We start from the raw sequence: 25,495 nt of genomic DNA on the forward strand, positions 1-25,495 counted from the left end.
CCCTCTCCCTCCACCCCCCACTCATGTTCTTTTTCTCAAATAAACAAAATGCTTTTTGAAAAAAGAGATCATATTCAAAGCCATGAGACTGGTGTAGAGGGTCGCTGGAATAAAAATATAAAGCGAAGGGAAGAGATGCTTTCCAGAATATCTTACCAGGCAAGAGAAAGCAGAACCACCAAAAGAAGCCAATTAGGAATACACTGAGGAAAAAAGAGCAAATATTTTAGAGTCATGAAAGCCAATGAAGAAAGGTTCTGAGATTTGGTGCCAGTAACAACAGGATGAGACCTGAGGAAGAGCCGTGGTTGTTTGGTTAGAAGGACATCACTGATCACCTACAGAGGGAAGCGGCTGTCCAGTTCTGGGGTCAGAGGTCAAATTAGGAGTGTTGGAGGTGAGGTGCGGGGCTGGTGGTGAGAGGAAAATGGCCACGTGATCAAGAAGAGGAGGAGTTGGCCTCACGTAGGGTTGGATAAAGGGGTTTTCAGGGTAAGGTGACTGTGCAGGCTTGAAGTCAGAGGGAAGAGCCAGGGAAGGGGCAGTGGGGTTGAGGTCACTCATCTTTCGGCCCTTAGGATCAAACTCAAGGTCTGCCTCACATACCTGTGCCCACCTCCAGTCCTACCAACCTCCCCCTCCCACAGTGCAGTCTCTTTCATCAAATGTGGAACTTTCGGCTTCCTACTTCCTTGCCTTCAGCCCCGCCCATCATTCCTGGCTCTGGCCCCATCCACCCTGGAGTCCTAACTCCTTTTCACCAATTCCCATCCCCCACCTCACTATTTCACTTCTTCAGGAAGCCTTCCCAGAGAGCGCCTCACAAACTGTACAGATGTGTGGCTGTCACCGATGGATGGAGAGAGGGAGAGAGAGAAAGGAGAGATCTAGAAAGAGACACACTACACACTTGATCTCTGCTGGTAGGCATATGGTGTTTTTATGGGTTTTAAGATTTTATTTATTTAACAGAGAGAGAGAGAGAGAGAGAGAAAGCAAGTGCAAGCAGGGGGAGTGGGAGAGGGAGAAGCAGGCTTCCCACTGAGCAGGGAGCCTGATTCGGGGCTCGATCCCAGGATCCTGGGATCATGACCTGAGCTGAAGGCAGACGCTTAACTGACGAAGGCCCCCAGGCGCCCCTGATTTTATGTTTTTATCTTACTTCCACGTGTGGTACTTCCTACTTCTCTAAAATGCACAGTCTTGCGTCTGTAATAGCAAGTGGATAATTTACTCTATAGCCGGCTCCACGCAAATGCAAAGTGGGACGCTGGCGTGGGCACCAGCACTGTGTCATCTGCAAGAGCAGAAGATTAGAAGCAGTCTAAATGGCCATCCACAGGGACACTAGATGCTGCCAAAGCTCTGGATGAACTGCTATGGGAACATTCAAAGACACCAAGCAGTGTGTATAGAATGCTATCACTTGGTTTAAAAACAGACTGGGGGCGGGGACGGGGGTGAAAGCATTTATCTGTGTTTGCTTGTATGTGGTTAAAGAAATTCTAGAAGAAACAAAAGAAATGAACAATTACTACCGAGGTGGGAAAGAGGAACCACACAGAACAGGGGGTGGGAGACAGACTTTTTGCAGTACACTCTTTCATGGGGAAGGTGGCGAGGCAGCAGAAAGCATTATTTTTTCCCAAAACAAGACCTCTTTTGGGGGCACTTGGGTGGCTCAGTGGGTTAAAGTCTCTGCCTTTGGCTCGGGTCATGATCTCAGGGTCCTGGGATCGAGCCCCGCATCGGGCTCTCTGCTCAGTGGGGAGCCTGCTGCCTCCTCTCTCTCTCTGCCTGCCTCTCCACCTACTTGAGATCTCTGTCAGATAGAAAAATAAAATCTTAAAAAAAAAAAAAAAACTCTTTTAATAAGATTTGTCATATCTTCAGCAGCTTGCACGCCTCTAGAACAGAAGAGCGCGTCCCCATCCCCATGGTCCGCGCGCGGGAGGGGCTGGTGGGCGGCAGGCCCGCTTACCGATTAATCTTCCTCTTCTGCTGGGATTTAATCACTGTGCTCTCCTCGTCCCTCTTCTTCAGCACCTGGAAGTTGTACTCCAGCTTCTCTTGGTTTAGCTGGTAAGTTGCTTTCATCTGCTGAAGCTGCTGCTCAAGAACCTACCGTTGAAGTTTAAAAAAGTCATGATACTCACTGGCTCCAGTATCATCGGTCATACCTGAGGGTCCCTGATTCTTCGTTCTGGAGTCATGTCAGAGGAGCCGGAGGGACAAGTGCCTGCCCCTGAATTCTTAAAAAATCTGTCATTAGGGGTGAATGAAAGGCCAACCAGAAGAAATACCCATCATTCGGGCCCCCCGGGTGGCTCAGTCAGTTAAGTGTCTGCCTTGAGTTCTGGTCATGATCTCAGGGTCCTGGGATCGAGTCCCACATCGGGCTCTCTGCTCAATGGGGAGTCTGCTTCTCCCTCTCCCTCTTGCTCTCCCTCTCCCTCTCTCTCTCACAAATAAATAAATAAAATCTTTACAGAAAATATCCATCATTCTGCTGTAAGCTTAAAGCCTGTGTCCCTACAGCCTGGGAGAGATGGCATTTAGAGCCTTCCAGTCTGGCCCGCTCCGGTGCTGTGCACCAGACCCTCATGGGGAGATACACATCACCCCAGCAGAAACGCAAGTTCTCGTTGCCACAGAGGTGTCCCCGCTCTGACCTCCAACCGGCAGTGCTGGGGTTTAACAGATGGTGTTCATTTTAAAGGACACTAAACATGACCATCCATTCTTTCTGGATTTCCATTATCTATATTCATTCCCTCACCAAATACTGATCTGAGGGCCTGCTCTATGTCGACACTTTTCCAGGTGCTGCTGAGAAAACACTGCTGAAAAAGCCACAGTCTTGCCCTATCTAGGAGAGGGACAGATCGACAAGAACCAGTGACAAGAGGCACAGGGTAGCCTGGGATGCTCATGGCCTTGAAGGCCAGGCAGGTATCCCTGAACAGTGGGCACCAGCATGTCTGAGACCTGGAAAATGAGGAGTCGCTCATGAGGACGCCTCGGGCACAGAGGTCCAGAGAGGCAAGGGGAGTGAGGTGCTTTGGGGAAACCACGAGCAGTGTTGGGTGTGAGGTGTGAGGCAGGGAATGCTCAAAAAAGATGCTGACAGAGCAGTTGGGCAGTAGAGAGAGATCGCTCTGGGGGCACCTGGGTGCCACAGTCAGTTAAGCATCTGACTCTTGGGTTTCGGCTCCGACTGTGATCTTAGGGTCATGAGATCAAGCCCCACATCGGGCTCTGCACGCAGCATGGAGTCTGCTTGGGATTCTCTCTTCCTCTCCCTCTGCTCTTCCCATTCATGTTCTCTCTCTCTCTCTCTCAAATAATAAATCCGAGAAGGGAAGGAAGAGAGGAAAGAGGGAAGGGAAGAAGACAGATCATGCTGACTGTGGGTAAAAAAAAAATTTTTTGTCAAGAGCAGGACAGGGCTAGAGACAGGGCAAATAGAGGCAAGCTTGCTCCCGCCTTTCCTGAGTGGAAAGGCGGGAGCAGACGAACAGACGCCGCAATTAAGTGTAATCAGAGGTTGACAAGCAGGGACAGGTGACATGTGGCACTCTTCCAAGCCTCCTTCCCCCGTCCCCTTCCATGCAGCTACAGGGCCTTGCTAAGGAATCTAGGCAGCGTCCCCTCCCCGCTCCGGACTATCCTCAGGACGGTAACCGGCCAGGAGGTGATGCAGAGAACAAAGGCATTGGCATGGATAACTGAGAGAATCAGTCAAGAGCACCCTGTTTAACTATTCCAGAGAGTTCTAAATCTCCACTGTGGGTAGGTATCTCGCAATGGTTTGTGCCTCCATGTTCCAAATGAAACCAGCCCAGCTGCTTAACATGTGACCAGCCCTGGACATGGAGAAGGCCACCGACCTAGGAGGTCACTCAGGACAAAGTCCAGCAGAAAAGCTCCTCGTTGAATGGAGATAATCTGGAAGGTATGAATGCTCTCTGGATTTGCTCTGATTTGGGACAACACTGAGGAGCTGAGATCCCGGGTGCCTGGTGTTTGCTCTGAGGATGTCGGGACCCCCTTTTTCTCATAGCTTTGCAATAAGTCCCTGGCACTAAGACAGCATTTCCCAAACTTTGGTCATAGGACAGTTTTTACAATTATAAGAGCACGTGAGTTCTAGCAGTGAGTGTTCATGTAAATTTCACCCCTGAAGTCCAATCATTAAATAATTCTCACAACGGAAACCCACTCTCTATTTTTCCTGCACGATACATCTTGAAAGGAAAAAAAAAATCACTGACTCACTTTTTTTTGTGAGTTTTGTGAAACCACCACACATACCTCACCTGGCTGAACACGGTTCACAAAACTCTGAGCTAAATTAGTAAGCAGGTCATGTCTTTTCCTTTGTGCCCTGAAAGAACTCACATCTGAGCTGATTTTATAGGCAAAACAACAAACAAAGAAACATGTCACCTGCCGGTTCTAATTTGCATTTCTTTGCCTGCGCTCCTGGTTAATTATTTATTAGCCCATTTCATTTTCTTTTGTGGAACACACCTGCTCCTGCTCTTTGCTAGAATATGGTCCTAGGAGATTGACACATGGAAGGACTAGTAATGCACCACGCACTGTGGGCTTTCCATCTCTAGGGGATCCCAGATCAGCTGCTCGGTCACCCCAGCTCTGGTCCAAGACCCCTGTGGCCTCTGCAGTCACGATGCCCCGTGGGAGTTACTGGCAGTGTTGTCAATGAACTTGCAGAACTAACAGTCTGGTTGTCTCACCCAACAGAGCCACCAGCGGCTGCGCATATTATGTGACTCATTATTTGTTTTCAACACCTGCTTGAGGTAATTTTGGTCCTGGTGACTCTATTGTTAATTATCTCAGGGTTTAGTCTCAACACACAGCCATCCTTGGTTGTCATACGTTGAAGATAGTTTTATATTTTAAAATTGGAATTGATTTTGTTAACTGTCCGCCCTCATTCTTCAATTATCTAAGGATACTGTTGCAAAGCTGTACTTCATGTTTCCAAGACTAACCATGAAACATCGTGTTTGGTTTCTGTGAATAATTTACAAAGATTACAATCTAACCTGACAGGAAAGGCCTTCCGTGTAGTGGGGGCTGCGGGTGTTGATCCCACCTTCGCCTTCTTCCTGCAACGGTGTGAGCCTCCCCGCGGCCGCTCTCCACGCCATCTCCTGCCCCACAACCTCCAGAAAACCAGCTGCCATCATTGTCCCAAGCAGAATGGAAATTTAAAACAGCCTTTCCCCTGGTCCTGTGGGCTGACTTGGAGAACCTACTGGGCCCCTTCACCTCTGCTCTCAGGACCTGTGCCTTGTTTATCTTTGTGCTTTGCACAATGTTAAGTTCATGGTGTTTGTTAAATAAGTAACTTGGACTTGATTTTTTGTGATTAATATTCTGGTATTAAAGGTAACAGTCCCTGAAGTTGAACTAAACCATTTTACAATTTTAAAAGCACAAGTAGGACCCAAAGTAAAAAAAAATATTTGCTTCCTGCATCAAGCACTAAGTGTTTCTAGTAGTGTTATTTGGGGCCAGGGCGATGGGGGGCTGTGGTAAAAATCCCTCTCTAGGACATAATGTTTACAGGCTTCGTTTTGCTCATCAATAATGTCACCTTACTGGCAGTAAGCACTTGGAAAGTATTCATTCTCTTCTTTATTTCTTGTACTTTACCCATCAAATCAAATCTTTGTATTTGGAGCCTTCATATTTTTGTGGTTTGCAAAAATTTTAGTTGTATATTTCAGAACTGATACAGTGCTATGAATTACTTAGGAAAACCAAATTTGATGTTAAGCTGCATACTGAATCTTCTTGACAAAATCGATGTTATTGGACTTTACTATCTAATGAAAGTACACGTAAGGGGCATTATGATCAAGTTTTATCTACAAAAATACCCTGCATACGGCAATATACCAATCCCTGATTTATCTGTTTCAAGTTAAAATGTAATTTGGTACAGTATACTCCTGGTTTCCATTCTAACACAGGAACTGCACACACTTCCCTGCTCTGAATATCTCCATCTGTCTGCCTCCCACACACCCACCTTCCATGGGCAGTCCAACTGGACAGGGGAAGCCAGGAGACGCGGGTCTCCCAGGTTCTCAGGCTCTCCGTCCCTTACCTCCCTAGTCTTCCATCACCTCCTACCCCCAAAAATCTCCCCACATCCCAGAATTTTTTGGCATGTTCAAGCTTTTGAGGATTAAATTAAGAATGTGAGGTTTGGGGGCGCCTGGGTGGCTCAGTGGGTTAAAGCCTCTGCCTTCGGCTCAGGTCAGTATCCCAGGGTCCTGGGATTGAGCCCTGCATTGGGCTCTCTGCTCGGCAGGGAGCCTGCTTCCTCCTCTCTCTCTGCCTGCCTCTCTGCCTACTTGAGATCTGTGTCTGTCAAATAAATAAATAAATGATTTTTTTTTAATTTAAAAAATTTTTAAAAAAAAGAATGTGAGGTTCTACTCCTACAACTCAAAGGCAAAAATTAATAATAATAATAATAATAATAAACTACCCAAGTAGAAGACATACAAATGACCAATAGTTATAAAAGTCACTACTTATCAGGGAAATGCAAATCAAAGCTACAATGAGATATCACCTCATGCCTCTTAGGATAGCTTTTGTCAAAAAAAACAATAATAACAGGTGCTGGCAAGGATGTGGAAAAGGAAGCCGCTGGTGGGAATGCAAACTGGTGCAGCCACTCTGGAAAGAGTATAGAGATTCCTCAAAAGATAAAAAATAGAACTACCATTTGATCCAATAATCCCACTTCTGGCTATAGATCCAAAGGCACAGAGATCTGCAACTTGAAGAGACGTCTGCCCTCCGTTGTTCATTGCAGCATATTCACAACAGTCAAGAGATAGAAACAACCTAAGTGTCCATCAGTGGACTAATGGAGAAAGAAAAATGTGGTGTATCACGAAATTGTCCTCAGCCATAAAAAAAGACAATCTACCATTGGCAACAATAGGGATGGACACAGAGGACATTATACTAAGTGAAATAAGCCAGACACAGGAAGACAAATGCTGCATGGTCTCACTTGTATGTGGGATCTAAAGCAGACAGCCTGGGGGAGGAGAAAGAGTGGGGTGTTGGGCGGAGGTCACAAGGTTCCAGTTATGTGGGATGAATAGGTTCTGGTGATCTAACAGTTACAACAGAAGGTCTTTGAGTAACAATGCTGTTATTGTATATTTTAAAATGTGTTAAGAGAGTAAATCTTGTGTTACGTGCTCTCAAGGCAAAAGGAAAAACAAAACCACAGGTGAAAGAACATGAGTTTCCATTATTTCACTGTTTGAGGCCAGCAGTGTGTCCTTTTGTCCCATAAATTATCATAAAACCAAAATAACGAAAGAAAGCTTAACAAGAGCCATTTTCATTAAAAATGCCATGTACACACCCCACATACGCAGCACTGCGCTCCCAGATGCCCACTGTTCTTCGTCAGTGACTCCCATTTCCATGACATTACTATGAGAAAGGCCCAGAAAAAGTCTCAAGACCGGTAAGAATATTTGTAGTCTGGAGAGGCTTTGATGCCACCTTGTCACATTAAGCACAAGAGTAGTAGGGCCTGAAATTCCATCACAGGCTACGTGCAAAAGCTTTAGTCTAACAAGTTTTTCTAGACAGAGACTGAAGTGAATAGCCTGTGCTGAAACATTAAGAGCTAATTACATCACACCTACATGTAATTAGAGATGAGCGTTTTTTTTTAACTAACGAAGCACAGAATCCTGGGCTTGGAAAGAACATCACAAACCAGAAAATCTAACCTTCCACTGGGAGAATCCTTCCTCAGCATTGAAGACAGACAGTCAGGCAGCCTTTGAATACTTTATGAGATAGAACACTCTTTGTTCTGTGGGATGACCCTTTTCTACATCGGACAGTTCTACCTATTAGAAAGTTCTTTCTGGGGCGCATGGGTGGCACAGTCTGTTAAGTGTCTGACTTTTGGTTTTGGCTCAGGCTGTGATCTCATGAGACTGAGCCCCAAGTCAGCCTCCACGCTCAGCACAGAGTCCACCCTCTGTGGATTCTCTCCCTCTCCCTCTGCCCCACCAGAGCTCGCTCTCTCTCGAATAAATCAATCTAGAAAGAAAGAGAGAAAGAAAGAGAGAGGGAGGGAGGGCAGAAGAAAGGAAAGAAGGGAGGGAGTGAGTTAGTTCTTTCTGACGGCAAGTCGGAATCTGCCTTACTGCGATGTCCAACCATCAGCCAGAGACTGTTTGGAATATTAGGAACATTGCAGGCTACCGAGCCAGACAGAGCTGGTTTGAATCCAGGGCCTACCATTTGCCAGGTAAGTAGCCTATTTCCTGGCATAAAAATGTGGTCACTGATTCCTCCTTTCTGTGTTAATATGTTAATATGTCACAGCAGATACGGCCCCAGATTCCAAGGAGCACCCCTGACACATCCTCCCCACCCACTCCCCTCGCCTCCCCCTTCCTGCCTTAAGTGCCTGGTCACTCACTAGATGGTGGCTGTTCTGCTTTGGCCCCGACAGACTTAGCTTGCCCTGGGGATACCTTCCCTTTGCTTGGCTAAAGTCATAATCCTCCCAGTGATTCCTCAGGTTGTGGTTTCCTGCTTAGCCTCTTGGCAGCCCTCCAGGATTTATTAAAGAAAGAATTCTTCCCCATATATTTTGTCCATGAGTTCCTTCAGATATGATCGCTTGAAAGAAATCAGATAACAAATATGTATCTGTTGAAGGGACTAACTCTAGAACGTTCTGGGCAGTCACCAAGGACGAAACCGCCACCAGACGCCGAGCAACAAGTCAGACCTGCACATCCTGCTCCAGCTTGATCTTGATCATGTTGTACTCTTCCCAGTCCCATACCCTCTGCTTGTTCAGCTGCTTCTCATAGTCCTCTATCTTCTTGATGCGGTTCATAAGATACTCCAGCTGAAGGCACAGGAAGACAAGAGGAAAGTCAGCCTTGTCCCTGCCCTGTCTCAGTCCCTCGGGTGGCCTGACCAGCATGACCCAGTGAAGGGTCTCCAAGTGTCAGGGTCTGGAGGGAGTCAGTCAGCCCTCAGAAGCTCCTGGGCCCCAAAGCTTTGTATCCTTTGCCATACTCGGGAGCCTCCTTACTTGAAAAACTCCAAGAGGATTGCTCCATTAAGAAACTAGCCATGGGCCCCGCGGTCAGACATTTGTATTTCTCAAAAAAACCCCACTGGATCTTGGTCAAGCTATTTCTTTGTTCTTTATGTCTCTGAAGTAAAGTGATACCCCCCATCCTTTAAAACATCTTCTGAGTCACAAACATCCGTGGCTGGGGTAGAAGCCTGGGAACAAAAAAGAGAGGGGCAGGACCACAGGAACCCCAGCGAGCTGCAAAGGAAGGTAGTATTCACCACCACTAGAAGCAAACGTCACCATCAGGAGCAGCAGAGACTAACCACGAAGTGGAGTAGTAAATGTCTGCCATGGCAATCCTCCCCAAGATACATAAAGGCTAGTGAGTTCAGTCACAGCAGATACGGCCCCAGATTCCAAGGAGCACCCCTGACACATCCTCCCCACCCGCTGCCCCTCCCCCACCCCCTTCCGCACCCATCGCCCCTTCACCTCTTTGGCATTGTGAGCCTGCAGGGCCCGCTCCCATTTCTTCTTATTACTGGCCAGCATTTCTTGTCGTTCTACCTCAAATGCTTTCTACAACCAAGAAAGAAGAGGGCTCTAGTCTCTGTTTTGATTGGGCAGTTCCACATTAGGAAAAAACTCATAAGTAATTGCACAAGGGCCCATGTACCAACTGGACAGTCCAAGTCAAATCCAAATGCAACCTTGCCAAGTTTCATACAAGCAAAGGGGTACAGAAGGAGTTGTGTGGAAATTAGTGTTATGAAGTCTGGACTTCCCACAAATTTTGAGAGGAAATGTGCCAAGTGCCCTGTGGCTCAGCCAACATCAGAGGAGGGAGCTGGAGGAAGGCCAGGGCCCTGGGTGAAGTGACGGGGCAAGCCCCGGCATGCGCTTCAATCATGCCGAGGGCTGCTGCATGGTTGGGGTTCCCACGAAACAAAGGAACGCGTTGCTCACAAGAGGTAGGCCAAGGAATGCAGAGAGGAGTCTATAATAATCCAAGATGGTGGGAATCCTCTTGGCTCTCTTCCATTCTGGAAAGGCCAGTCTCAGTGTCAAGCCTTAACATTTCATTTGAATTTAAAGTATTGATTCCTGAACCTGTTTTCCCATGCTCCCACCCCCAGCTGCCATAAATACAACAAATAAACAGCTCACACACACCCCTCTCCTCCACTCTTCTTATCCCTCCATGGTTTTATTTTCTTGCAGAGCACTTATGACCACCTGTCCAACTATATATTTAGTAGTTTATCTGTTTATTGTCTATCTGTCTCCTACTAGAATACTTTGTTTAGTTCATAGCTGTATCCACAGCCCCCGGGACGGTGTCTGACACATAGTAGGTGCTTAATGAATAGTTGTTGGGCAAGTGCATGAATGGGTAAACAAGTGAAGGGGCTGACATCACAGGACAAGACACCTGTGTCTGTCAGGGCCAACCTGGGGCAGAAGGCAACTCTACCGCACCATTACCTCAATGTAATTCAGCTCCTGACGGAAGGTTTTCATCACGTGCTTCACTTGTTCTTCCATTCTCTCCAGCAGCAGGCAGATGTCATCTGACTGCTTCTTCAATTCCTTCACATACTGGTCATCTTTTGTTTTCAACTCCTAGAGAAGAGCAACCGAAAGTTGGTAACCAAATAAGACCGAGGGAAGAGGTGCCAAGCGCACTCCCCCAGGACCTCGCTCTTCAGTATCTGTGAATGCTAGGAATACACAGCTATACACAGAGAAAGTCACTTCAGAAGAATCTGAGGATGCCAGGGAGAAAGCACAGGCTGATGGAGCACAGTGGCCTCAGCTAGGGGCAAAGCCGGACATAGCAGCCGGCGATCAAACCCTCCGTGACTACTTGCTGTAAACCTCTTTATAAGCTCCCAGGCAGCTTACAGCCCCCAGCAGAGCAATGGCGATCCAGGATCCAACACGGGACTCTATCCACTGCAGACTACATGCCATTCCTTAACTGAAAACATAAAATCGCATGCATCTTTCTAAGGTCACCAATAATTCTCAGATTTCTCCAAAGCTCTTCCTTCTGGTTGAATTTATTGCCTGAATTGTGCAATAATCTGAGTCGTGAAGTGACACCTCCTCATTTTTCCATTCAGGAAGAGCAAACCAATAAGCCAGTCAAATCCCCCAGCCTGAGCCCATGCAGCAGAGTCGGGGGCCGGGAGTCTCGCCTGCTGTAACTCGCTGATCAGCTTGTTCTTGTCCTCGATCAGCCCAGCACAGTGCACCTGCTGGGTGTTGAGCATTTCCCACAGGTCCTGGGGAATTCTCTTCTGTTTGCCCTCCTCCCACTTTGCAGTGATTTCATCAAATTTGTCCTGGCTGGTCTTCACTTCGTTCTCCAGCTTCTCGAGTCTGTGGATACAAACACAGTGGCCATGCCAGCCCAGCTGGGGAAGCTGTCTCCTGCTGAAGCAGGCCGGTTCTCGAGAGTCTGAAATACCAAGCCAGGGCCTCAAGCACTGCTCCCACGCACCCCGCGCTCAAAACCAAACCAGCCTCTGAGGAATCTTCTTTTAGCTTAAGCAGTGCTTGGAAGCAAGAAGGCAAATAAACAAGGTGACCCACAACAAAAGCAGATGGACCTTAAAGCTATACCTACTTACACACGCACATACGCGTGCAGATCAACAGTCTGTCACGTACTTCCGTGACAAGCTGTACAACTCCAGTGACCAAGGCCTGACTTTGCCACTAATAGACTCTCAACTTGAGACAAGTCCATGACCCACAGCAAGCTGCATTTTTCTCCTCCATAAGAGGGAGGATGAAAGCACCGACTTTCCTACGGCTCCTCCCAGGGTTAGGTGAGATGACGCTCGGCACAGCAGTCGTTCAACAAAGGGTACCCATATGATTGTTTCTGGTTATCGACATAACTTCGGGTGTGTGACCATTCCTCTCCCAAATCATCAGTAAATACAGGGGGCCATACGATATATACTAAGGATTATTACACTTCCATCAGAAAGGATGAAAATCCAACTTTTGTATCAACATGGACAGGACTGGAAGAGATTATGCTGAGTGAAATAAGTCAAGCAAAGTCAATTATCATATGGTTTTGCTTATTTGTGGAGCATAAGGAATAACACGGAGGACATGAGGAGATGGAGAGACGTGAGTTGGGGGAAATCGGAGGAGGAGACAAACCATGAGAGACTGTGGACTCTGAGAAACAAACTGAGGGTTTTGGAGGGGAGGGGGGTGGGGGGTTGGGTGAACCTGGTGGTGGTATTATGGAGGGCACATATTGCATGGAGCACTGGGTATGGTGCATAAACAATGAATTCTGGAACACTGAAAAGAAATTTTTAAAAATAGATAAAAATTTAAAAAAACAAACAAACAGGGAGCCATGAAAATAGGGAAACTCCACCATTAAGGAATGGAAAATCGGCATGGCCTTTCCAGAAATTCCAAAAGAGACTCTGTGATGAAGTGTACCGAGGAGGGAACCAGCCTGAGGAGAAGCGTGAGGATGAGAGGTGAGGTCCCCCCTAAGAATGGCCACTAGGACATACGCCAGGACTCTCTCCCTACCTTCACAGACTGTCATTGTAGGAGGCTGCCTCCCGACAAGAGTGCCAAGCCCTACAAGACAGGAGTCACAACTTAAACTCACACTCCCCTCTCTCCTTCTTGCCTCCCTTCCGAGCTAGTAGCACAGAGCACATTAATTCACTTGACTTTGGGCCTCAAAAAATGAAAAACAACAGCCAGGTCTTCTTGCCAATTTATCCTATACGTCTGCCGCTGAAGACCTTCAGTTTTTCCTCCATGGTCATAGGAAACAGCCTACCTCCTTGGCGTGGCTGGGAAATCAGCCAATTTCTTGCTAGGAACAGCCCAAGGCAGACCGTGGGAAGTCACAAGAATAAAATCACCAGTTGCCTACTGGTAAAGCTAGTAAAGGTGCTGAAGGAACTCCTTACGCTGAACACCGAAAAACATTGTTAACCCCGTGCTCTTGCGGAGACGAGCTAAAATGGCCACGTGGAAGAAGCGGGAAGAAAGGAGGAATGCAGGGAGGGAAGGAGGAGATTCGTTCCTAAAGGGCATTAAGGGGATTCTGCTGGACTGACTCTGACACAGCCACTTCCCAACGGTCGGGGAGACTCTGGGGAGCCGTGGGAGAGCCGTGCTCACGTCCGCCCTGCAGAGCGGGGCCTCCGCACCTCTGGCGCCGGATCTCCTCTTCCTCCACTCTCCTGCGGAGCTCTCTGACATCGGTAGCCACCTGGATATTCGTCACCAACTCAGTGCCACAGAGCAGCAGTTTATTCAATTTCTGAAAACGAAGAATTTATGAAGTTAGAGGGGCGCCTGGGTGGCTCAGTCGGTGAAGCGTCTGCCTTCAGCTCAGGTCCTGATCCCGGGGTCCTGAGATCGAGACCTACATCGCTTCGGAATCTCTGCTCAGCGGGGGAGCCTGCCTCTCCCTCTCCCCCCACCCCTCCACTTCATGGTCTCTCTCGCCACTCTCTCTCTCTCTCTCTGAAATAAATAAAATCTTAAAAAAAAAAAAAAGAATTTATTAAGTTAGAAACCTTTTGCACAGCTGTCTATAGCTGTTCTATCCAGCCAAGCGGGAATCAAAAGCAACCGTAAGATCCTTACGAGTAGCATGTACTTGACAATCTCTTTCCATCAGGATATTGGGGATGTGATATCAGAGCTTATGATTTAATAGCACATGTGATTCTGGAGGTACTGTGGCTTATTCTCATTAGACTAGGGACCAGCTGGCTAGCACACTGGCAGATACCTGAGGCACATCTCAGCACTCGCCCCTAGACCCCCCAAGAACTGACACCACCAGGCACTTTTCTGAGAATTCAGTGGGAGAGGTGAGGTAGAGACAATGGCAACCATCCTCCCACATCCATTCCCTCCTCCTCTCCGAGTAACAGGATCCCCAATTTTAGCTGGACATTGGACCTACCAAGATGGATAAACTTCCCAAACTCCTTGGCAGCTAGAATACAGTCTGATCGACAGAACCTGAGCAGAAGTGATGTGTGCCCCTTCTAACTCATGCACTGAAGGGAAAAGGCCTGTCCTCTGCTGCCGCATCTCCCCCCTTCTCCGGGGCCAGCGTGTGGTGCTCTGGTATGACACGGTGAGCACATGCAGCCACCGAAGGAATGGCAGAAGGAGATGAGGTCCCCGACATCGAGGAGCTGCCGCATCAGCCCTGGACAGTGTCCTGATGCTCTGAACTACTAAGGAAGCCAGAGGAATAAGCTTCTATGTTGTTTAAGCTACTGTTACATGGCGTCTTCTGTTCCAGACCCTCGGGCTCCACCGCTGCCTCCCTTAATAGCTCAACAATTTTGCTATTGGTGCCCCGCTTCTAAATCCCTCTTTGGGGGTGCCTGGGTGGCTCAGTTGTTTAAGCATCTGCCTTCGGCTCAGGTCATGATCTTGGGGTCCTGGGATCGAGCCCCACATCAGGCTCTCTGCTCAGTAGAGAGTCTGCGTCTCCCTCTGCACTCCCCCGTCTCATGTGCTCATGCTCCTGCTCTCTTTCTCTCTCAAATAAATAAAATCTTGAATAAATAAGTAAGTAAATAAATAAATAAATCCCTCCTTGAATTCCACATCAGTGTCTTCACTCCTGACCTTTGGGTGATGACAGGATTTCAACCAAAAATTCAGGTACCCTTAGGCTGTGCCTACATTTTTCTAAGTCTGTTTTGGAACTTAAAAATTCTCCGGCTCTTGGACTGTTTCTGAACAAAGAACCTACGAGCTTCTCCATACGAAGGAGTCACTGAAACAATCAGAGATTCTATTTCATCTCGCCCTCCTAAAGACACTTGGAAATGCAGTTTTAAAGAATACAGAATGGAAGCCTTAACCCCGATATCCAGAGGTATGCCAGAATTCTTTTAAATGGCCACAGTTGTAGCACTTGTACCAAATGGTTTTACATGCCTAAGAAAGTAAAGGCTTTCCAGTAGTTTTTGAACAGTTATCTATTTTCTGCTCAGACAATGCAAACATCAGAAATTTGTGAATCAAGTATTTCAGACTCAAAGGAAAACTGAAAATGTTACAGTCACCAACAGACCAACAGACACAGGAAAAGATAAAACTGTTGTTTTCAGATATGATTACATATGTAAAAAAAAAATAAATACACAAACAAAAGAGACCACAGGATAACTATTAGAATTGACAAGAGAATTTGACAAAATTGCGAATATCAGGTCACTATACAAAAAACCATTTGTACTTTTATATATAAGCAAAAAAACACTTAGAGCCTCAACGCAAAGTGTAAGACATTGTTTTTGTTTTTGTTTTGTTAACATATAATGTATTATTTGTTCCAGGGCTACAGGTCTGCAAATCATCAGTCTTACACAATTTAGCATAAGACATTGTTCACAAAACTAAAGAATACCTAAATAAGTGGAGGGATATTTTATACTCATGGATTGTAAATCTCATCGTTGGTAAGATATTAATTCTTTCCTAAATTGATCCATAGGTTCAATCTGACTTCAATTAAAGTGCCAGCAGGGGACACCTGGGTGGCTCGTGGGTTAAGTGGCTGACTCTTGATTTCAGTTCAGGTCATGATCTCGGGGTCCTGGGACTGATCCCCACATCAGGCTCCACACTTGGGAGGAGTCTGCTTGAGGACTTTCTCCCTCTGCTTCCCCTTCCCCTTCAACCCCCTCCCCCCACACACACCACAGCTCTCTCTCTAGAATATATAAATAAAACTTTTAAAAATCCCAGCAGGTTTTTTGGAGGAAACTGACAAACTGATTGTAAAATTTATATGGACATGAAGAAGGTCAAGGATAGCCAAGACAATTTGAAGAATCACAAACTTAGAGGACCTATTCCACCAGATGTCAAGACCTATCATAAGGCTACAGTAGTTAAAATAGTGTGGAACTGGTGTAAAGTCAGACAAGTAGACCAATAAAACAGAACAGAGAATCCAGAAACAAATCCACATATGTGATCACCTGACTCACAACAAAGGTGTACTGCAGTGCAGTGGGGGAAAGGGTGATCCTTCCAATAAACGGTGCTGGTTCAATTAAAAATCCATATACAACACAGCATCCTTGAACCTTACCTTTACACCAGCCACAAAAATCAATTCAAGATAGACTACAGACCAAAATGTACATGATACAAAAATAAAGCTTCTAAGAGAAAACTTGGAAGAATATCTTTATAAAACTGGAGCAAGATTAAATAGGAAACAAAAGAATCACCAAGTAAAAATGATTGATAAGGGGTGGGGCCAAGGACAGTGGCCCTTCCTGTCGAAGTCTGATGGCAGAACCAGTTATTAATATCTTGATATTAAAGAAGGCAGCATTTGGTATTTATACATTTTATACATTTCTTTTCTATGCCAACACTTTACAGGACTTAAGTCATAAGTGAAAGGAAGCTTGAACAGCTGCTAATGATGGGGCGCCTGAGTGGCTCAGTGGATTAAAGCCTCTGCCTTTGGCTCAGTTCATGATCCCAGGGTCCCGGGATCGAGTCCCACAACAGGCTCTCTGCTCAGTGGAGCCTGCTTCCCTTCCTCTCTCTCTGCCTGCCTCTCTGCCTCATTGTGATCTCCTTCTGTCAAATAAATAAATAAAATCTTAAAAAAAAAAAAAAAGGAAAGAAAAGAAAAGCTGCTAATGAAAGCAACATTATCTCTTCGGGTTCACACTCAAAGAGTGCTCCAGATGAACCCTGTATCAATATTTTCAAGACCATAGCAGTATAAACTATATCAGGAGGTTCCAGATTATATACAATATCCTTTTGATCCTACCCAGCCATGCTCAGAGATGATCGACATTTCGACAAAGTGACCCCAGTACAGACAGGAGGCAGGACACATCAACGTCACAATGAGCACCAGATGGGGACCAAGAACACACCGCAGCTCAGTGTTCTTCCCGCCACCGTAAGGTATCTTATCTTTGACCCAGTACCGTACAGTTCACTCAGGTGTCTCTGTAGATCTCTTTGCTCTATAATGACATTTCAGTAACTTGAGTATTTTTTTTCTCACAGTAAGTGTACTTCAACTTCTGCCAGAAATGCTCTCTCTCCTCTCTGCTTTTATAAGTCCCACCTATTTTTCCAAGATGCAGCTCAAATCCCACTTTCTCCATGTAACCTTTCCCCATCAGGCCCGCTTGGGCAGCCCTTTTCTTTCCCTCAATTCCTACCATCCCGCTGCCCTAGGATATTCATTTAACAGTTCATTAAATGCAGCACTTTGCCAGTCCTGCTTGCTGTTTGGGAGTGTTGTTCATTCTTCCTGCACCTGTTGTTCCAAATCCTTTATTAAACATTCCAGGAGCCCTGGCATTGCCATGGGACAGCAATCGATGACTTTCTTTTTAGTGGTTATTGAGTACAAGCCCTGCACTATCCACAGGTATACGCAGAGGCTCTCGCTCTCACGGAGCTTACAGCTCTGCTGCGGACATGCAGGCACACACACTGGAAGTCCTACAAGGGAGAAAACGTCTAAAATGAAACACATGGCACAGAGAAGTGCCCGGTGTGTGAATTAAAGGAGCCTGGGCTGCGAAGAAATCATGGACTTGCAGTCCCCTCGAGCTGGGACTTGAGATGGAAGGCATCCTGACGAGAAGAGAGAAGACGGAGGTAGAGGACAGCGGGGAGGAGGGTAAGGGAGGGACTGGCACCCCGGAAGATAAGAGGCGTGGAACAGGACGAGCAGAGCCCCCACTGGAGATGAGTGAGCAGATCGGCCAAGCCAGAGTGAAGGCCCAAGGTGGTATCGGCGGGAGAGATGACTGACGTTAGGACGGAAACAGAAGGCCTTGAATGGGCAGCGTGAACACCCTGACTTGTGCTAATGAACAGCTCACAGGATGAAATGGGAAAGATTCAAATTCGCTCTGCCTAACTAAAAGCAGGAACACGCAATCCCTCTTGAGAGTCTTCTGGTCTAAGTATGAAAACCATGACCTCACACCCAGCTAGCGTCCCTGGCTGATAGGACCATACGCCACCCAGCTCATACCAGTCTGCTTTCTTCTTTCTGCTTGTTGCTCTTGCTTTGATCTTCCTCACTCTCTTTCTTCCCATCTAAATATTCTCCAAGTGCTTCCCTGTGATGGGAGAAAGTAGAGAAGCTAAAGTTATTTCTAGTATGTGGATTCTATATTTAGAGTTTCCATAGTGCATCATACTATATATGAAAATACATCCCATATGGATAAAAATTTCAATATTAAAAAACACAATCATAAGAACACTATAAGTAAATACAGGAGAAAACCCATCTTAGAATAAGACCAAAGCTAGAAAAAAAAAATAAAAATATTGAGAGACTTTACTTCTTAAAATTTAAAACTCTTCTCCTTGATTCAAGGGATAAACTCATAAAAGATACTTGACAAAATTTTGCCATCTAGAAAAGAGAACAGACTCTTTCAAATCAATACAAAAAAGACAAAATAACAATTAGAAAAACTGGCAAAGGATGCGTGGACAGGCAATTTACAGGGGAAATACAACAGGCAAACAGACATTTGAAAATACGTTCAACTTCACATAGAACACAAGAAATGCAATTGAGAAGCCTGTAAGGTATCATTACTCTCCATACCAGATGAGAAAAGATTTAAAAGGTTGATAATGGGATGCCTGGGCTTTCTCAGTCAGTTAAGTGTCTGCCTTCGGCTCAGGACATGATCCCAGAGTCCTGGGATCGAGTCCTGCATTGGGCTCCTTGCTCAGAAGGGAGCCTGCTTCTCCCTCTGTCTGCCACTCCCTCCACTTGCGTGCTATCTCTCTCTCTCCAACAAATAAATAAAATCTCAAATAAATAAATAAATAAGTAGTTGATAACATCAGGCATGGGTGCCCAACTACTCACACCACACCACAGCCAGGGATGTGAAGTATAACAACCTGTCTATAAGGCGATTTGGGGGGTGCCCGGGTGGCTCAGTGGGTTAAAGCCTCTGCCTTTGGCTCAGGTCATGATCCCAGGGTCCTGGGATCGAGCCCTGTGTCGGGCTCTCCGCTCAACAGGGAGCCTGCTTCCCCGTCTCTCTCTCTCTGCCTGCCTCTCTGCCTATATGTGATCTGTCTCTAAAATTTAAAAAAAAAAAAAAATCTTTAAAAAAATTAAATAAAATAAAAAACTAAAATAAAATAAAAGGTGACTCGGTAAGGCTGACCCAACCTTCAGGAATTCCCTGCAGAAAGTACTCCGAGAAATCTGCATGTGGATGATTATTACAGCACTGACTCTACTAGCAGAAGCATGGAAACATTCCTACACACATATTAACCCTCGCTAATACCCACCTGTTTCAGAGCTTACGAGACAACAACATAAGAAAAAATTGGAGTGGGGGGCACCTGGGTGAGTCAGTCGGTTAAGTGTCTGTCTGCCTTCAGCTCAGGTCATGATCCCTGGGTTCCGAGACCAAGTCCGGAGTCTGGACTCCCCACTCAACAGGGTGTCTGTTTCTCCCTCTCCCCTGCTCAAGCTCTCTCTGTCTCTCTCTCAAATAAGTAAATAAAATCTTTTTTAAAATAAAGAAACAAAATATTTTGTAGCCTATAGAAAGAATGATGTAATTTCTAGCAGTATACAAAGACATCCACGACAGTTAAGTAAAAAGAGCCAGTTGTAGAACAATATGGAAAGTATAATATACATTTTCTTTTGAAAATAGGCTTATATATACATGGAAATTTTTTGGAAGGACATATGACCACAGATGACAATAGCTATTTAAGAGAAGGGAATTTAACTGAGGATTTCGATTCTCTTTATTTTTGCACAGCATGAATTTTACTAATAGCCTGTGTGTGTGTGTGTGTGTGTGTGTGTGTGTATGTGTGTGTGTGTGTTAATCAGAAAATCAGACCAAAGAAGAGGAGGTAACATAAGGTTCCAGACTATGGGTTTCTTTAGAGGATGCATGGGGGAATGACCCCACCAATCTCCATCTCATTTACAACATGGAGGCCCCTCTCCCCTCGGGCACACAGTTGGCCACGAGGACTCCCAGGGCACGAGAAAAATGAAACCATCCTGTGGACCCCATCTGCAGTGCAACAAGCAGATCTCTCTGTCTCATTCTTTCTTGATTTCTTTCTAATACTGACTTCCATTTCCACTCCTTTTGTTCAAAGTTCAGCTCTGCTCTACAGTGTTACAGCATTTTTGAAATGTGGAGTTGTTAGGTCCATGATCAAAGTAGCGAGAGTGATACAAAGCGAAGGTCAAGCGAAGTTCAAGAAAAGCTTTGTTTCGTACCAAGCATCGGGAATCCAGCCAAACATTCGGGGCTGCCTCTTACAGAGAGAGCGACCCTCCCAGCCTTACAGACTAACTTTTAAAGGGCAAAGGCCATGTGGTGGAGCCTGGCCACACACAGGTGGCCAGTGAGATTGTAACACACAGAGAAAGCTACACAGTCATGCTAGGTCACACACGGGTGGCCAATTGAATTACGATTCACCCTATAGTAGATATTTGAACTAGCCTATCACCTTGGTCAGAACTGGCACCCAAAAGGCGGGGCCCACACTCCTTGGTAGCTAGGGAAACAGTATGCGTGCCCCACTGATTGGATGTCTCCACCTGGCCTGACTCGCCCTTGTATTTGGGCTCTATTACCTGGGACTGGTCAACCATATTTTACTAGTTTCCCGGACTTGCTTTTAAGTAAGTCCTCTGGTGGGGTCAGTTTAAGTTTTACTGCATAAACAACAAAATGGCTGTTCAACTGAGATGGAGCCGCTCTGGCTAAATAGGCCCTTACAGAGTTGAGTTACTGCTCCCTGCCAACTCCAAGTCTAACGAAAACCCCATTTTCTTTCTTGTCATTTCATGCACTTCCATATTCTTATTCAATCTACTCCTGGCCATTGCTAAGAGAACTAAGTGTTCCATTCCACTCGTCTTCCAAAGTTGCTGGGTTCATGGATCTCCCACTATCACACAAAATGCACTTGTTCTCTTGACTTTCTACTTTGACCACCAATTAAGTAACCAACTCTATCTAAATAATCATTCCAGTTGCTCCACTTCCTGGAGCAAAGACCAGTGCTTCAGAAAGAGAAAGAACTCTTATTAACCTAGTTTTCACTGGAACTCCATTGCTGCCTTTTACTTAGCATTTCTGACTTTCCTAGCACTGCCCTGTCCAAGGAAGGGAGCCACTGACCCCCAGTGACAGATCCAAACTGAAATGTCCTATGAGTATAAAATAGACTACATGGATTTTTGAAGGGCTTGAATAAAAAACAAAGTAAAATACCTCAATATAATTGACACTGATTACATGTTAAAAGAAAATTTTTACATTGTGGGTTAAATAAACAACAAAATTTAATTTCACCTGTTCTGTTTACTTTAACAGGGATACTAGAAATTTATTGCTTTGTTTCGTTTTGCTTGCTGACCTAGCATATTTTCCAAAGGAGTCAACTCCAAAGAGACTTCTCCCTCCTCAGGTTTACCTCAGTTTCAGGAAACTGCTTCCTTGGGGCTCCCACCCACGTGATCTCCTTGGAGCCGCCATCTTACTGAATACCCCACCTCCTGACCAAACAAAGTCCCTTCTCGGATTTAAAAAATTGGCACTTCATAGATTGTTTGGCTGGATTTCGGGTTCGGGGTTGGCTATCATTTTCCTTCAGAATTTTGAGAGCATTGCTGCGGTATCTTCTACCTTCCAGTGTTGCTATTTCAAAACCTTGAAGTCACTGTGTTTCTTAATCCTTTCCTTGGATGTGACAGTTGTTCTCACTCCAGAAACTTATAGGCCCCTCTGGCTCTCCAGGCTCCTGAAACTCCTGTCTCAGCCCATCCGGCCAATGAGTCGTCTTCAAGTTTTAGCAAGCACTTTTAGCCCACATGATTGATTAACTAACCCTTTCTTTGTGTATCTATAGATTAGGCATTGCATTGTTTCCTCAAAAGCCTCGGTAAGAAACCCACTTGCACAACCTCCCCACTCCCCCACACACCCACAGGGCACAATACACAGCCTCTGAGCACCAGGATAGTGTCTGTAGCTGGCACCACTGAGTCTGCCCGCAATCAAGAAAGGTTAAACACCATTGTGCTCCCCTTTTACTGATTAACTGCCCTAAAGTTTCTCCAAAAACCTTCAGGCAGATACATCGGAGTTGGTTTTTGGACAAGAGTGTGCCTTCTCCACAGATGGTCGGCCCTCTGAATAAAGCTCATATTCCTTTCCAATCAAAACTTGTCTCATGGCGCGCCTGGGTGGCTCAGTGGGTTAAAGCCTCTGCCTTTGGCTCGGGTCATGATTCCAGGCTCCTGGGATCGAGCCCCACATCGGGCTCTCTGCTCGGCGGGGAACCTGCTTCCCCCCCTCTCTCTCTGCCTGCCTCTCTGCCTACTTGTGATCTCTGTCTGTCAAATTAATTAATTAATTAAAAAAAAAAAACTCACCTCTTGAGTTTTTTTCAACTGGCGTTTGGAGCAATGGGCAGCCAAACTTGGGTGTTTCAGTAATGCTCTGAACTTTCTCAATGGTGTGCCCGTGGGTGGGGCTTCTTTCCTCCACTGGGCTGAACATTTTCAGACTGGCGTTCCCCACCCACCCCACCCCAAGCAGGAAACTTCAGTTATGATCAATTTTCTTGAATACTTCCAGTGATCATTTCCTCCTCTCTGTTCCCTCTGCCCTTTCTTTATGGATCTAGAAAAAAAAGAGTCTAGATCTCCTGGACTGGTCCTCTAATTTCAAAAAATCTTTTTCTCTCCCCGCTTGTTTTTCTTTTTGCTCTACCTTCTAGGCGACTCCATGACCGTTATTTCCTAACCCTTCTACAGTTTTACATTTCTACCATATTTTTTAATCTCCAAGAGCTCTATTTTGTTCTCTCACCACCCCTTTAACAGCATCTTATTCTTGTTCTGTGGTTGCAATATCATTTCTTTTTTTCTCCAAGGATTGTCTGAATGATAGCCATTTTGATGTAGTACTGTTGTCTTTTTTCCCTACAGAGTCTCAAGTTCCTCTAAGTTATTTTTTGCTGTGTGTTCATTTTGGTGTCTACCTTTCATGATAAAGACTTTCCTCGGAAGTCTAGAAATCCTTGGCTACAAGAGCAGGGGGTGCCTGGGTGGCTCAGTGGGTTAAGCCTCTGCCTTTGGCTCAGGTCCTGATCCCAGGGTCCTGGGATTGAGCCCTGTGTCGGGCTCTCTGCTCGGCAGGGAGCCTGCTTCCCCTTCTCTCTGCCTGCCTGTCTGTCTACTTGGGATCTCAATCTGTCAAAAAAAAAAAAGAAAAGATAAAGAAAAAAATAAAAGACTGGAGAGCTGAAGGAAGTTCTGAATGCAAGCATGCAGCTTGACAACAATGAACTTCAGCACAGGACCATCTACTTGTATCGCCTGGTGGGCAACTCTGAACGTCAGTGTCTTTAAATCCTTCCTTGGCAGCTCGTCAAATTTTCCAGAGAGACTTCAGTCTCCTGCCTGTGTGCGAAGCTCCAACTTGCCCATATTTCCTGAACAGCCAGAAGGACTACAAGGTCTCAGTGGCAGTGTGCCTGTGGCCACTGTGTTTAGTACAGTGTTTCTGCCTCGTCTCTGCCCAGCACCCCCCAAACTGTAGATCCTCTAATTTACTTCCTCCAAACCTCCCATCTTTTGTGCAAGGTGGGGAAAAGGTTCCTGGCATCCAACTATTTTCCTTCTTCATTTCTACTTCCACTTTAGTGCCCTTCTTCATCTCTACTTCCTCTTGAACCTGATGCTTCCGATTTCCTGGTGTTTTGCAGATTTACTGCAGAGTAAATCAAGCGGGGGGCTCTCGGCTTTCCTCACTGCTGGTTTATATTTCCATAGTCTTGAATCTGAGAGACCATTTACCATCTGTCCTTATGCTTCCCAGCTTCCAAATGTTGTTGCTGTTGAGTCCCTTCTGTTTTGCTTGACTTTTTGGGTTTATGTCTTTTTTATTTAATCCCTTTAAATGTCACGCTAATGGAGTTTTGATAGAGATCCAAGATAAATGTATGTGCTCCATCTGCCATCCTTACACTGGAGTCACATCTCCAGGAATTTCAAACTTCAACTGAGATGGTAGAGACTGGGATTCTCAGGAGCTTTAGCCTATTAAACCCATTCTTTATTTTTATTTGACATTGGATTCTATTAACAGCTTCTTCTCTAAAACTACACCTCAATGGCATACTGAGGCCCCAGCACTTAGGGTGGTGGGCACCAGAGGCAATCAAGGGGGCTACAGATCATTTAAAAATGATACAGTGTGGGGTGCCTGGGTGGCTCAGTGGGTTAAAGCCTCTGCCTTCGGCTCAGGTCATGATCCCAGAGTCCTGGGATCGAGCCCGGCATCGGGCTCTCTGCTCAGCGGGGAGCCTGCTTCCTTCTCTCTCTGCCCACCTCTCTGCCTACTTGTGATTTCTCTCTGTCAAATAAATAAATAAAATCTTTAAAAAAAAATAAAACATTGGACTCTGAAAAACAATCTAAGGGTTTTGAAGGGACGGGGGTGGGAGGTTGGGGAAGCTAGGTGGTGGGTATTATGGAGGGCACGTATTGTATGGAGCACTGGGTGTGGTGCAAAAAACAATGAATTCTGTTACGCTAAAGATATATATATAATGAAAAATAAATAAAATAAAAATGATACAGTGGACTAAAAGTCTGTCTGTGTATTATTATTAACATGTGCCAACAACAAAACAAGGTCAGTGACAGAACACTCCTTTCTGAAAAAAATCTTCTGTTAATCTAAGTTCTAAACAATTTCTACAGCTACTGTTAATCTTTTAATAATATGTATGGGGCACCTGGCGGGCTCAGTTGGAAGAACATGAGACTCTTGATCTCAGGGTTGTGAGTTCGAGCCCCACGTTGAGTATAGAGATTACTTTGAAAAAAATCTTAAGGAAAAAAACATGTATGTAGGCTTCGATACAGCAACTTTCTATGTGTTATCCTTTAACAAGGAAGTTAATTCAGAGAACACAAAGAATACAGTTGGCCTGTGACACACACAGACTAAGCTGCACACACGTGTTCTAAGGGCATGTTTAAAACGGCTCTGTCGTCCCAGCTCAGTTAGGCACAGGGTAAATCCCTAACCCTCAAGGTACTACATCTCCCAGCACAAGAGGGATTTGATATATGAGGCTCCTGGGTAGCTCAGTCAGTTGGGCGTCTGCCTTCAGCTCAGGTTGTGATCTCAGGGTCCTGGGATGGAGTCCTGTGTCAGGCTTTCGGCTTGGTGAGTCTGCTTCTCTCCCTCTCCCTCTCCTTTTGTGCTCTCTCTTTCTCTATCTCTCAAATAAATATGT

General features: G+C 45.7%; 1 protein-coding gene across 3 annotated transcripts in view; it reads right to left on the reverse strand.

Annotated features, from left to right (window-relative positions):
- DRC1 (dynein regulatory complex subunit 1) overlaps window positions 1-25,495 on the reverse strand; it is a 41,209-nt gene that overhangs the window by 12,991 nt on the left and 2,723 nt on the right. For all 3 annotated transcript variants that reach the window (XR_006606513.1, XM_013050440.2, XM_013050439.2), the window contains exons 2-8: window positions 18,192-18,279; window positions 13,336-13,448; window positions 11,329-11,512; window positions 10,613-10,750; window positions 9,620-9,706; window positions 8,828-8,950; window positions 1,982-2,121 (exon numbers count right to left, since the gene is read on the reverse strand). Coding sequence is in view for 2 of the 3 variants with exons in the window: in XM_013050440.2 (XP_012905894.1) it covers window positions 1,982-2,121; window positions 8,828-8,950; window positions 9,620-9,706; window positions 10,613-10,750; window positions 11,329-11,512; window positions 13,336-13,448; window positions 18,192-18,279 (873 nt within the window). In the remaining variant the exon portion in view is untranslated. The remainder of the gene's footprint in view (window positions 1-1,981; window positions 2,122-8,827; window positions 8,951-9,619; window positions 9,707-10,612; window positions 10,751-11,328; window positions 11,513-13,335; window positions 13,449-18,191; window positions 18,280-25,495) is intronic.

This window comes from Mustela putorius, unplaced genomic scaffold (genome assembly GCF_011764305.1).
Source record: "Mustela putorius furo isolate JIRA1106 unplaced genomic scaffold, ASM1176430v1.1 tig00000281_pilon_pilon_pilon, whole genome shotgun sequence".
NCBI lineage: Eukaryota > Metazoa > Chordata > Mammalia > Carnivora > Mustelidae > Mustela > Mustela putorius.